At 47.7% G+C, this 13,891-nt stretch overlaps 1 protein-coding gene across 2 annotated transcripts in view; it reads right to left on the reverse strand.

Annotated features, from left to right (window-relative positions):
• Positions 1-1,207: 1,207 nt before the first annotated feature.
• Positions 1,208-13,891, reverse strand: part of RACGAP1 (Rac GTPase activating protein 1) — a 116,799-nt gene continuing 104,115 nt past the window's right edge. The window contains exons 1-17 of one of the 2 annotated variants that reach the window (XM_069879407.1): positions 10,817-10,859; positions 8,197-8,285; positions 7,393-7,595; positions 6,897-7,033; positions 6,609-6,678; positions 6,338-6,391; positions 5,522-5,599; positions 5,268-5,385; positions 4,938-5,068; positions 4,546-4,710; positions 4,062-4,157; positions 3,631-3,829; positions 3,240-3,345; positions 2,897-3,029; positions 2,610-2,745; positions 2,239-2,347; positions 1,208-1,927 (exon numbers count right to left, since the gene is read on the reverse strand). In XM_069879407.1, the coding sequence (XP_069735508.1) occupies positions 1,852-1,927; positions 2,239-2,347; positions 2,610-2,745; positions 2,897-3,029; positions 3,240-3,345; positions 3,631-3,829; positions 4,062-4,157; positions 4,546-4,710; positions 4,938-5,068; positions 5,268-5,385; positions 5,522-5,599; positions 6,338-6,391; positions 6,609-6,678; positions 6,897-7,033; positions 7,393-7,595; positions 8,197-8,281 (1,896 nt within the window). In that variant the 5' untranslated portion in view covers positions 8,282-8,285; positions 10,817-10,859 and the 3' untranslated portion in view covers positions 1,208-1,851. Of the gene's footprint in view, positions 1,928-2,238; positions 2,348-2,609; positions 2,746-2,896; positions 3,030-3,239; positions 3,346-3,630; positions 3,830-4,061; positions 4,158-4,545; positions 4,711-4,937; positions 5,069-5,267; positions 5,386-5,521; positions 5,600-6,337; positions 6,392-6,608; positions 6,679-6,896; positions 7,034-7,392; positions 7,596-8,196; positions 8,286-10,816; positions 10,860-13,891 lie in introns of those variants that run through there. The other variant, XM_069879406.1, reaches the window with a different exon arrangement.

Raw genomic sequence — 13,891 nt, forward strand, 5'->3', positions numbered from 1 at the left:
CATTGACCCTCTCTCAGCACCGATCCCAAAGGAAGTTCATCAGATTTATCACAGCCAGTCCCTATAGCTCAAATCGCACGAAACCATGCAAATTCAATTGCTAAAAAATGAATTAGGTAACAGCGTACTTGTTGCTAGGCAGCTGCTGTGCCAGGTAACCAAGCTAAACAAACTCCAGCAAAGTTTCCGGCAGGCAAGGACAGATTCAGACAAAACCACCTGACGAGGGCCCAGGCCAAGGTCTTATAGAGTCACATGGAGCTTTTGGCCTTTTAACAATAACAGCAATGACTTATTTGCATTCTGGTTCCCAGTATCCTTCTCTTCTATCACCTTACCCCACTGCTTTTCAAAAGATTTAATGCCAACAATGTTCTTTTCAGTGCAGAAGTGGTCGCCAGGGGAGAGATCAGGGCCTGCTGCTCTATGCACTCAGTTTCCTTTCTGGTTTCTCCAAACCCCAGTCCCATTTTGTGAAGGGAAGGCAGTAGCTTGTTTAATCAGACTCTACCCAGAAAATGCTTTCTCTATTTCAGGATCAGTCAATAAATTAGACTCTGTACTGCGCCCAGTGTATCTGCTGCAGGGTGGGAGATGCAATCCAGTCCCCTCGCTGCTCAACAGTGACACGATACCCACAGCCAAAATGAGATAAATGCACAGCATTCCCTTTGTGTTGACAACACTCCGTACGATATCCTTGTTCAGAACCAGAGAACAGTTAAGACTGAAAGGGGCCTCCAGAGCTCCTCTTGTCCAAGCCCCTGATGAGGAAGGGTCACCTAGAGCAGGTTGCCCATGACTATGTCCAGATAGCTTTTGAATATCTCCAAGGATGGAGACTCCATAGCCTCTGTGGGCAATCTCTGCCAGGGTTCTATCATCCTCACCCTTAAAAGTAGGATTTTTAAAAGTAGGATTTCCTCTAGATAAAGGACATCCTGAGCCACAAAGGCTGTCGAGCCATTAGTCTCTACTGGGGAAAGTTCACATAGAGCATCATGATTTACTGAACTGCAGAGATCAAGACAATTGTCCAGAGCTCAATAAAAACAACCACTTTATAAACTTTGTACATATTCCACAAGTCTTTTCACACAGCACACTTCCCAGTCCTGGAAAGCAGAGATTCCCAAAATCAAGGCTGCAATTCAACTACCCTCATTCCCTTCACCAATATGAGCAGCTCTAACAACCCATGTAGACAACCCAGGAATCCTTTAGCTTAGTATCTAGAGATGGTTCTCTACAAAACTTTCCCCTTGTAAACACTATCTAAGGGTGTTTCTTTAGAAGTCCCAGTGCCTCAGGCAGTTGAATAAACCAAGAACCATTTGCACCATCGCATCAGACCAATCCAACACTGCCATCCTCAGGATCAGAGCCTGCACAACCACAGCGCCGGTCGAGGATTCCAGAGCTGGATGCTGTTTCAAAGACTGGATTCTTACAAAGTTCCATCGGAGCATCACTGCTGTGTGAAGAACCTGTGGAATTCTGAAAATAAAAACTAACTTGCAATCCTTGTTCGACCATTCCACTTCATATGGGTAGATGACCAGATGCTACTGAAAAGTTCTAGGTCTTCTAGCAATGGGGCTTTTTTTTTTATTAAAACTTTGAATAAATCCTGCTAGTTACTTGCTTTACCAATACTAAATTCAGCACAGCAAAAGATAATAAAGATACATTGCACAATAAAATCCCATTAGGAGTCTTAGTTAAGCCAAAAGATAATAGGAAAAAAGATCTTATTACATAAGCTGCCAAGGGCCATGGAGACAACTTGCGTTTCTTGTACTTGTGCATATTGGCGTGCAAACACTAGGACAACATTAACTCAGGTCCACTTCATTTCAGCACAGGAGAGGCAAAGAAGTTGCCCTGATGCCCGAGCATGGTTGTTGACTTGCTTTTGCTCCCAAATCTAGTTGAAGAGAAGTAGAAAACATCAGGGTTGGATTTGTGACAGAGAGGCCTAAAAACCCTCCCTTTTCCTAGGGGTTATTCACCCAAATCTTACCCACCTCCCAAAGCGTTTCTCCCCCAACTAAAAGATGCTTGTTAACCATTTTGCAGCTTGCGCTGCTGCTACAGCCCCGATTAAGTGAGAGTCGACAGGGTAATCCAGGCTGCTCCCAGAACCGGGTCCAAAAGTCTGTTTTTCGTTCTCCTTGAACACCCAGACCACACTGCAGTCATTCCAAAGTATCTGTAATAGCATCCCTTGGCACTTACTTGGGGGTGGTTTTGCTGAAGGTAGAGCGGACTCTCTGGGACAGGGAGCTAGAGGACTGCACTTTGGAGAGCTGATGCTCCGGAGTAGTGAGCGGTCCGAGGATGCTGACTGTCAAAAAAAAAAAGAGGCAGTGAAGTGAGCAACATGAGGACAGCTGAAGTTTTCATTACCATGCAGAGAACATGAGACATTCCCTAGCATCTGTCAAAAATACTAGACAAATCTGGTATTTCCTGGCACACTTTTCCTCGCTGTTCCTCCATAAAGCATGCAGGACTGGCTAGCTCAACAGCCTGACAAGCAGCTTTTGATAGAGGGTCATTATTTTTCATCCAGCTACACAGCCGATGGAGCAGAATCCAGGGGTTACCTTTCAAGTCTGGTGTCTGTGGAGTGGAGTAGGCATTGACATTCTCAATTACGTGCGCTGGGTCAACATTTTCTTGCTCCACCATCATCAACTGGCTCCAGTAGTCCATAGGCAGCAGCAGAAGCCGCTCCACAACCTAGAGACACCCATGAGCAACTGATGTTACAAACCAGCACAGAGCTTTGACACACTGACAATAGAGGCATCGCCTCAGCTCCTTCCAGCAATCCATTTGGAATTGTTAAATGGGATACATCCACTCAACCCAGACCTTTTTGCTGACCTACCTTGGGTTGCCGCTTCGTGTCTTGCAGCAGTGTCATAGGGTCAGGATCAGGTACTGCGTGGGCAACTATGGTGGGGCCAAAAACTTTGGCCAAGTTGGCAATGTCCATTTTTGTCTCTGGGCTCCAAGCTACCCTGCATTTCAAAAAATAAAGAAAAAAAAGAGTAGCTTCTCCCCTTCACTTATCATACAACTCCCTTGTCATACACACCCACCTCAGCCACTGAATAAGTAGTTTCTTCCAGAATGAAAAATTTAAGCTCACAAGCAGTAACAAGAGTCAATTAGAGGAAGCATCAGTGGCAACATCCCTCTTTCAGATCTACCAGTCCCTTTGAACATACCTCTGCAGGTGGACCATGAGGAAAGCCAGTGTGTCCCTATTGGCCTGAGGAAGTTCACCAATTGCTTGGTACATCGCAGCAACACTGTTGTCCTCATCCGGGATTTCTGGGGGAAAAGAAGTGTTTAGACTTCATAAAGTGGTCCCAGAGGCACAGCTGTAATAGTCCCAGAAACTTCACATGCCATCATGACCACTTTGTATCCTGCTGCAAGAACTAGAATTTCTTTCTTTCCTCTTCCAATACAGTACGGCAGAAGATCTCCCCAGCACATACTCAACATTGCTATGAGCACAAGGGTTCCACAGAGCACTACTGTCTGCCACTTAATGCGACAGATAAACCACTGGCCATCAAGATGAGGAGAGAGTCAGATTTAGCAATTCCTTACCTGCAGCTTCCATAAAAGTCTTGTTTAACCGGAAAGTGAGAAGGGGCTCTTTGAGGCCGCGTAGGAAGTCCTTGAGAAGGCTGCAGATAGCATGGATATCGTCCACTTTACTGAGCAAAGGAGTATTTTTTCCTCTAAGGAACTTTTCTTTCAGTTCCCTCACTGTCTTGTCACAGCCAGATATCCGGTAAAGGCCTGTCTGTTAACAAAGGATTACTTAGAGACAGAACATCAGCTGCACTTATGAAGCTGACATTCTTCTACTCTCACTTTCTCTCCACACCTGAGCAGTCTAAAGACACTGCTGCTCACTCAGTCACCCACCGAGCAGCACTATACACACCATAAATAAGAGATACTTAGGTTAACATTCGTTTCCTTAACACCGCAACCCATTTCATTAGCAGTTTCACACCTCATTTTCTTTTTACCTCATGCAGCCCTCGCTGCTCGATCTCATTAACACAGTGCACTATGATGGAAGGGATCATCGGAGGCGTAGAAGGGACAAAGTCCATCAAAGTCCCCTAAGAGGCAGAAGGAGAAAAAATAATAAAGATAGCCTTCAAGACAAAGAGAACGCTCGGGAATTCTCAGCAAGATCTAGGCTTAAAACACGTTGTTTCTTCACCAGCCCAGAGAAGAGCAACACTACATCCATCAGCACGATGCTGCAGGATTGCTTACCCCAAGCTGCCACGTTCCCAACTCAACACCCTCACAAAATTGCATCGCTACCACCCACTACCCTGGTTACTGAATGATACATTAGGAAGCTCGTTTGTGTGTTATTATGCAGCGCTGAGCAACAAGAGCTCTCCTGGAGAAGGCAGATTTGTTGGAGCCTAAGCAAACTAAAAATTAGCCTGTTTCTGTTGGCAGCTGTATTGCCTCAAGCTCACACCCCGGACTCACCTCTCCAACCCTGACAGGGGTCCCTGTCAAGGTGGGGATACAGGGAAGAGGACAGCGTTCCCGGCACTCCGGATGAGTGACCACACGGCAGTCTCTGCACTTCAGAGAGATTTTTCCAAACTTGACTCTCTTTCCACATGGAACACACGATTCAGGCTTGATAACCTAATGATCAAGAGCACACGTACGAGGAGACATTAGTGCAATAACAGAGCAGGACTTCAACTGGACAATCAAATAGGATAACCTGTTCCTCAACTCATGCAGGTAACCGGTGCAGTTAATATTGACCTGACACTTAATGGTTGGTAGCCTCTTACCAGAACCTGGATATCACACATTTTAAAATGGAATGAGGCACTTTTTCAAGTTCTTCCTGCCTATAGACCTACCGTCTTCGAAACGAAGTCATGTAGCCTCACTCCCCCATTGTTCCTTGGGGTGCTAGGGGCATCAGACTCAGATTTGGATTCCAGCTGCTTACTGCCTATGCTTGACTCGCTGCTCCAAGCCTGCAAGGGCCCTGGAAGACAGAAGTGGAGGAGTGTTAACTGAATGGAATCAACTCCCTTGCTGCATAAGCTTTCCTACAAAGCAAGCACATTATAAACCACAAGCAGCTGCTGTGGTCCTGGAGGGAGGCAAATGAAACAATTCAGGATAACCTCGGGAATACAAAGTAGTTGTTTCAGGACTAGGACAAACAGAGACATGACACCTACCACTCTTCCTCTGGCTTCTCACACTATAAGGCACAGTCTGGATGGTAGAGATGGCTTCAATTGGGCCACCATCATTGGGGACCATGAGAGTTGTCTTTGCTACTATGGATTCATTTCCCTGTAATAAGAAATATGTGGTTAGTGACAGCAATACCATCAGGACATGGGATTTCCCAGTTTGCTGGCTCTAGAAACAGGCAGGCAATATGACCAACTAGTTTGAATGCACACAAAACCAGCTGGAACCACCATACCTGATCCACTGCAGAGCCAATTGATCTGGTTTTCTTTTGAGGACCTGGTGGGCCTTCAATGTACTGCCTGGAAGATCTCTGAAAAGATAGAGTATTTTCGTCTGAGACAAGAAAGCTGTTACCTTGACATTTACGCTCGTTCAGTATAACTAGGGCTGAACACACACCACAGATGTATCAAGTTCTTCTACAGTACCTGTTCTTCATGGCAACCTCGAAGATTACCAGGAGGCCACAATATACTGCTCTTTCAAATATTTTTTCTAGCTAGCTCTATAATCCAATCCAGAGGAAAAAAAAAAGGGGGGGGAGGAAAAAGAAGAGGAAAAAAAAAGGGTGGGGAGGAAAAAGAAAAGGAAAAAAGGGACAACTAAGCAAATCCCAGACTCTTCCCAACTCTGCTAGTGATGATTTCAGCTGTCCCTTCCCACCTGTGCCTACTGCTTACTGACAGCAAACCAGAACAAGCACAGGCTCCTTGACAGAATAGAAAAATATTAACTTCCTACATGTTTTTTTCTTAATCTGGTAGCTGTTAATAATCTTCAAGTGCTTTCTTGCAAACTCCAGGCTATAACAGAACAAGATACACAGAACTCCACCTCAGTCATTTTCAGTAAACAAAGACAACAGAACTAACTTTCAACCTAAATCCACATAGCAGGTCTGAATTCTAGCAGAAGCACATCCATCTGAAGTTTGATCGTGATTAGTGGCTCAGCCATCATTACAGGTGGCTGCGAGATGACAGATGGTGACGTTGTATCAGCTCAGGCTAACAATGGAATCTACTTGAAGAGGAAGAATTGAACATACCCGCTTCCCTCTCCTTTTCAGCCTGACAGCTTTCACCACAGAGGAATCCCAGTCCTGTGGGAAATACAGAACACTGGTTAGCTCAGTGTAAATACCATACAGCCTCTGGGCAGGACTTTCATTAAGTTTTAGCCAATAGCACATCAGAGAAATGAAAATCAGCTACCGGTTTAATATCCCAGTAATCTAAATACAAGGGGCCCCTAGAGATTACCCCACACCCTGAAGGTTTCGGAGCAGTGGAAAACCTTAGAACTTGGAGTTACATTACCAGTGACTCATCAGTCTTGTCAAAGCTGATGTCTGACAGAATTGAGCCAGATTCATCTATTGTAGACAGCCTAAAAATCAAAAATTAGAAGAAACTTATATCAGTTTGGCTTTCAGTCAACAACGGTTTCCAGAACAATCTTACTGACTCAGAGGAGCCGTATTTCAAATTGGAATACAAAGCAAGACTCCGTGATAGATCCTGCACCCATCTTAGAGGTACAAGCCTGAATTTACGTGTGACACTTGGGTTGCTCAGATACACATTGCACAGACATATGATACCTACCTTTTGTTGCCTGGGGGCCCTGTAGAAACCTGTGGCCTGTTAAGGAAGGCAAGGGCAGACTTCTGCTCTTCACTCAGCTGAATACTCCCAGACGCATCACACATGAGCAGCTCTCGAATCAGTTGCATTTGCCGCTCCTGTAAAGGTAGATAACATCAGGAACTGCCACGGGATAAACTGTGTTTAATTACTGCACGAAGCACTCTGAAGGGTTTGAGATACCGCACAGATATGCTGTCAGAGCTTGCGTCAGTGCTGCAAAGCCCCACGCTCTGAAAAGCAACGGCAGCTCAGCTCCAAACAGCAGCCAGTCCCCTTTTTATAGAGCAAAGCAAAAGGCTACTACAAGGAGCCAGGCGAATCTGTTGTTGAGTTCTTTCCTCCACAGGAAAAGAGCTATCATGAGCGCCAGTCCTTATTTTCCATAGATCAATGCTGTTTAATCACCTTGTCTCCACACTCTAAAGAGCTAACTGGTAATAGCGGAATTACTCACCAGCTTTTCACAGTCCGTTTCAGCTTTTTGCCTCCGCTTGATCTCCACATCCACTTGATTGCGAGCATGTTTCAGTTTCACATCCAAAGCACTACGCTCGGCTTCCGTTTTCATGAGGAGATCTTTGTACCTGTCAAGCTCATGCTCTGCTTTCTGCAGTTTTCTCCGATACTCTTCAAAGTTCTTTGTTAACTGAATAAATTCTGGAGAGAAGACATACACATCTTTAGCTACTCAGGCGAGCAGATGAGATGCAGCAATCTCTCTTTTTGCTGATAGGAGGTATCTATTAATGAAACCTGCTCTTGACTGAAGAGAGGAGAAGCCAGCCTTTCAGCAAACCCACCCACACTCTAGATGTTCACGAGATCTTGCTGCTTTTCAGACCAAGCCCTTCGTGTCAGTACCAACCAGAAGAGCTAGAACACGAGACACTGCATGGATGAAGTTACAGAAGAGGGATGAGGCATCCACTACTTCTCTGGGCAACCTGTGCCCATGCCTCACCACCCTTACAGTACAAAATTTCTTCCTAACATCTAATCTAAATCTCTCCCTTTTCAGCTTAAAACCATTATCCCTTATCTTACCAAGCAAGTCAGCTTGCTACAAGCAGAATGTGGCCCTGCCTAGAAGTTCAGCCTGTGACTTCATATTTCTTGACAGCGAAATCAGACAACTTCCAGTAGTCTTATTATCCATAACATCATCAGTAGATTCTTCAATAACAGCTAGTAATGTTTCTTGGCACGTTTATGTTTTTATTGCAAACACGGCACAACCCACTTCAGAAACAGAACTTACGGCATTCGTTCCCTTCACTTAAAACTTCAACCTGGCGCATCAGTTGATCATACAGACTCCGTAAGTTCAGCATCGTGGCCTCCATCTTCCTGCCAAGAAACCAGAGCTAAACAAACAACGCAGCCCTTTCTTCCCACGTCCAAAATTAGTTACTGTTCCAAAGACAAGTGAATCAGCTTCAGAATAGATCGCTTTCAATTTTTAAGGAGTTTTAGAAGTTGTCCAAACAAAACTACATTAAGAGTTATGTTGCAGTGTGCCTGTACACCTGGAATCCTGTTGGGGTCCCAAGGCAATATTGGGGTCACGGGGGTGATTTTGGGATTCCAGGGGTCATGTTGGGGTCCCAGGGGCGCACGGGAATGGCATCCTGGCTGTACCAGAAGCAGCGTGGTCAGCAGGAGCACAGAAGTCATCCTTGCCCTGTACTCAGCGTTGGTGACACCACACCTTGAATTCTGGGTTCAGTAAAGACATTGAGGGCCTGGAGCGTATCCAGAGATGGGGAATGAAGCTGGTGAAGGGGCTGGAAAACAAGTCATATGAAGAGCAGCTGAGGGACTTGGGGCTGTTTAGCCTGGAGGAGACTGAGGGGCAACTGTCTACACCTACCAGAAAGGAGGTTGTAGCAAGGTGGGTGCTGGTTTCCCAACTGATAGGCGCTAGGACAAGAGGAAATGGCCTCAAGTTGCGCCAGGGGAGGTTCAGATTAGATATCAGGAAAAATTACTTCCCTGAAAGGGTTCTCAGGCACCGGCAGAGGCAGCTCAGGGCAGTGGCTGAGTCACTGAGGCAGCACAACTCTCCACCTTATTGCTTCAAATAACCTCCAGCATACTACAGCAGCTCAGAATCCGATGCGAGATGAGGGATCCCAAGCTGTTTTCCTGCTGGAAGGCTGCAGAACGCAGCTCATGCCCAGTCTACAAATGACTTGGTACTATATAGGCCACTAAAAATCTGCAAGTTTTCAGAGCTTCACAGGATAAAAATAGGAGCAACGTTCAGGGGAATTTTAATACAGTTTTAAATTTAGCTGCATTTTAAGTTTCAGCTCCTACTGCAAATAGCTGCTAAAAATCAGGCAGTCAGCACATTTTCCTCAAACAGCAGCAACAACAGCATAAACAGAAGCAACGAAGAGGAAAGCCTCCAGCTCAGCAACACAGAAATTACTCCACTAAGGCAAGAGGTTGCTGGGGCACACAGCACAGCCCTGACTAATGAATCTGTACTTAGAAGTGGCTGCAGATGTAGCTGGGAGAGGCACTAGGCAGGTGAACAACTCTTTCAGTGGTTAACAATCCACCATAGAGGGCTTTGAAGCACTTGGACTCATATTATATGACCCTAGAGTGTGGCTCAGGCTGGGTTTCACCTGGCTGGGGAGCAGCTCTGTGGAGAAGGACCTGGGGGTCTTGATGGACAACAGGCTCAACATTTGTTGAGTAACAAAAGCAGCCAACAGGATTCTGGGGTGCATCAAGAAGGGCACCACCAGGCCTTCTTGATAAAAATAAATAAAAATAGGAAGCCGTTATCCCACTCAGCAGTTGCCAGGCTGCACCTGTAGTGCTGCAAGTAGTTTTGGTCCCTGCTATACAAAAAAAAGATGTGAACAGGCTGGAGGGGACGCAGAGAAGGGCCACGAAGATGATCAGACGGCTAGAAAACTTCTCATTAAAGTAAGGCTGGGAGAACTGGGTTTGTTCAGCCTTGAGAGAGGGTTTAGGGGAGACTTCGTTACCGTGTACCAGTACATAAAAAGGTGTCTGCCAAGAGGATGGAGACTCCCTTTTTACAAGGGGTCACACAGAAAAGCCAAGGGGTGATGGGTAAGTTGCTCCTGGAGACATTCTGATCCCACTTGAACTACAGATCACCTAAAAGGGGTGGACCAGGTGATCCTCAGGTCCCTTCCAACTGGGCATTTGATGACTCTATGACACCTTGGGGCTTTCTCCTGCGAGATGCAGCAAAGCTCTCTGCTAAAAGGCTTCCTCTGCTCCTTGGGAGTCTGTTTAATTCACGGTGAGGGGCACTTCAAGAGCTTCATGCCTTAATTACCTTAATTAATCGCGGTGATCAACCCGACTAGAGGGCAGAGGGAGGGGAAGGAAGCGGGCAAAGAGACCCTCGAGCAAACCGGGGCCGGGAGGCACCTCCCTTCGGCCCAGGAAGCCCTGGAGAGCTCCGTGGGCCTGGTGGGCGAGCCCTGGTCCCCTCCTCCTCCTCCTCTCGCCCCTCGGGGCCCGGTCCCCTCCTCCTCCTCTCGCCCCTCGGGGCCCGGTCCCCTCCTCCTCCTCCTCCTCCTCCTCTCGCCCCTCGGGGCCCGGTCCCCTCCTCCTCCTCCTCCTCTCGCCCCTCGGGGCCCGGTCTCCTCTCTTCCTCCTCCTCTCGCCCCTCGGAGCCCCGGGGCCCGGTCCCCTCCTCCTCTCGCCCCTCAGAGCCTGGTCCCCCCCTCCTCCTCCTCCTCTCGCCCCTCAGGGCCCGGTCCCCTCCTCCTCTCGCCCCTCGGGGCCCCGGGACCCGGTCCCCCTCTCGCCCCTCGGGGCCCCGGGACCCGGTCCCCCCCTCGCCCCTCGGGGCCCGGTCCCCGCCGCTCAGCCCGCGCCCTCACCTGGGCCGCCGGCCCGGCGCGATCTGCGGCTCCAACCGCCCCGCACTCCGGTTTGAATCCCCGCTGACAGCCAATCGCAGCGCGCTGCCCCGCCCTCCCCGGCTGCTCATTGGCTCTCTTCCCTTGAGCCCCTGAAGCCAAGGCGGCCGCCATGTCTGCTGAGGGCGCGGCCTCTCCGCTCCGCTCCCAAGCGCGAGGGCGGGTGGCGGGCCCGGACGGCCGCGCGCTGAAGCCAGCCGGGCGCCATCTTTACTGTGGGCTCGCTGGGTGCATCCCGCGTTGCTTAGCAACAGGGCAGGCTGCTGATGCCGGCCCCGAAACTGAAGGGCCGCTGCTTCTCTGAGGGCCCGAGTGCGGCCGTGGGCACCGGGGGGGCTGTTTTGGGGAGTAAAAAACCGCTTTCAGGCTGCCCCGCAGTGATTTGAAGCGATTCCACTGGCATGAGCGGGCTTTAATCACCCAGACGATGAGATATCATCCCTGTACAAGGAGCTGGATGCAGCCCAGCCCCGCTGAAGGGGCTCCAGGAGAGCTGGAGAGGGGCTCTTGGTCAGGGAGAGCAGGGAGAGGATGAAGGGTGATGGTTTTCAGCTGAAAGAAGGGAGATTGAGATCTTAGAAATACATGTTTTCCTGTGAGGGTGGGGAGGCCCTGGCCCAGGTTGCCCAGAGCAGTGGGGACTGCCCCATCCCTGGAGGGGTTGAACTGGATGGACTTTGAGGTCCCTTCTAACCCAAACCATCCATTTATTCTATAATTTTTATCTTCGAAACATCAAATAACCACTGGCGACCCGTCCCACGTGCCAAAAAACCCTATTTCAAGCCACGTACGAGTCTTCCCTTTGCAGACATTTAATATGCGAACCAACCAAACCCAAACCCAACAATTACAAGAAGCAGACTCGCATAATCATAAAATAACAATGCGGTTTAATCTTTGAAATCTGAAACAAAACAGCGGGTAATTGAAGAATGGATATTAGCAATTAGAAAGCGGAACTAAATGCTTAAAATTGCTAAGTGGGAAAAGGAGTTTGTAAAGCAGATTGCTCTCTTACATCCAGCTGCTCTGTCATAATGGCTTTATTTAGGTTATATAGTCTGCTTTAACTTAATAATAATTAATACATAATAGACTGTACAAAGCCTCATGGTCCTCTGAAAAGTAAACATTAATGAGGCTTCCTTGAGGCAGATAGTCAAAATTATCTACGTTTTATAGGGGAACTGAAGCCCAGATGAGCCGCGACTCATCCTCTGCATTAATGGCCAAGAAAGAGAAAGGCATCGCCCTTGATATTTGACCTCGCGGCACAGAAAATCATTCAAAAAGGTCAATTTTCCCTACTCTGGGAAGCAAGTTAAGGCACGGGTGGATGAGGTGCTGAGGGACGTGGTTTAGTGTTTGATAGGAATGGTTGGACTCGATGATGCGGTGGGTCTCTTCCAACCTGGTGATTCTATGATTCTAAGTTGGAGGCCACTGGTTCCACCTGGCTCTGTTGAGAGCCCCTCGTGTGTGCACACCCCACCCCAGCACTCCTCGCACACCCGTTTCTGAGGAGATTCAGCTGTTTTGGTGTCTTTCCCCTGTAATTAAGTCTTCACAGCTAAGATGTCTCTATTGGCAGATCATATTTATCGGCAGGCGAGTTGTTTTAGTGTCATTCTTAAGAGTTAAGGAGGCTTTTGTTCATAAGCAAATTCTCTTCTCTTTCAAATTGTCATCTGTAATCTTGTGCCAATAAAAAGGCATATTATTTTAGTTTATTGCCCCCGTGGTGCTTGTAGTGAGTTACTGCGTTCGGCACTGGGTTTCAGTGTTAGGCAAATGAGATTTCTTCCATCTGTGTTCAAATGCTGTACTTCCAAATCCTCTGAAACATGATGGGTGGGGAGCTCAAAGGGTGTCAGGGACCAAGTACCTCAAAAAAGGCTTCTGAGAATCCCCCTCGCCTGCTGATGGAACACGGACGTGGCAAACGAGCCATGCCCTACGGCACATGCCACTTGCTCAGTCCCAGCCCTGGTTCCCAAAAGCTTTATAGATTTTTTCTTTCCTCCTTCCTGACCGGTGCACGATGAAAGCTCAGAGGTCAGAAGCACCTTTCACATGTAGCTTTAATTCAAGGAAGCAGAAAAGGCATAAAGGTTGAGGGCCTTTTCAGGAGCTGCTTTATTGCAAAGTAATTGTATTCTCTTTTGTTTGTGTCGGGGAGGGGAGGGAGAAGCCTTGAAATGTCTCATCTGGGAAACCGTTAATAGAATTTATGCTAATTTGATGATTCCGGCGATTACTGGCGGAAGCACTTCACATTTTCAGGCAGCAGAAATTCTCCTCCAGTTCCTCCTGCAGCGTCGCTCCAGTTGGTCTTTAGCCTGTTCTCCTCATCCAGCCACTGAAGACTCCCTTGCTGGGTAGCACTTGTGGACCCCATGATTTTTGCTTAAGGCAATGCTAATGGGCTTGCTGGTGACACTTTACCTCCATCTTTTGGGGTGGAATGCAAAGAAATCTGCTCTGGCACCTCGCTGTGCTGGCGAGCAGCCCTGCAAAACCAAACCTTCCCCTCCCAGCCTCATCCTCTGATAGAGCTTCGCAAACAGAAATCTCTTTGCCTGGTTCCTGCCTAATTAACTCCAGAATTGCAAACCCATTTGTGCAGCTTTGCGCTCAGGGGAAACCTTTATTAAGTTCCTTTTAATCCAAAACCAGTTAGAGCGTGCTGGTCTTCATGAACAGTCATTCAGAAAAAAAAAAAAAGAAAAGAAAGAGGGGGGAAAGAAAGCAGACCTGGAAAGTTTAAGACAGCAACATTTCTCTGAGGGGGGAGACAGAAAAAAATTATCTTAGGTGCATTAATTACCCATTTGATAGGAATGGTTGGACTCGATGATCCAGTGGGTCTCTTCCAACCTGGTTATTCTATGATACAGCACCGGTTTCACAAAGAAATGAATTAGTAGCATGAGGAAAATACTCGGCCGGCTGAGCAGGGAGGGCAGCCTGGGTTTAGCTGGAGGAAGCTGGACATTTTGGGGCATTAATTTCCAATTTCTGGCTCCTGGCCCG

Source organism: Phaenicophaeus curvirostris, chromosome 38, assembly GCF_032191515.1.
Source record: "Phaenicophaeus curvirostris isolate KB17595 chromosome 38, BPBGC_Pcur_1.0, whole genome shotgun sequence".
In the NCBI taxonomy this organism is placed as follows: domain Eukaryota; kingdom Metazoa; phylum Chordata; class Aves; order Cuculiformes; family Cuculidae; genus Phaenicophaeus; species Phaenicophaeus curvirostris.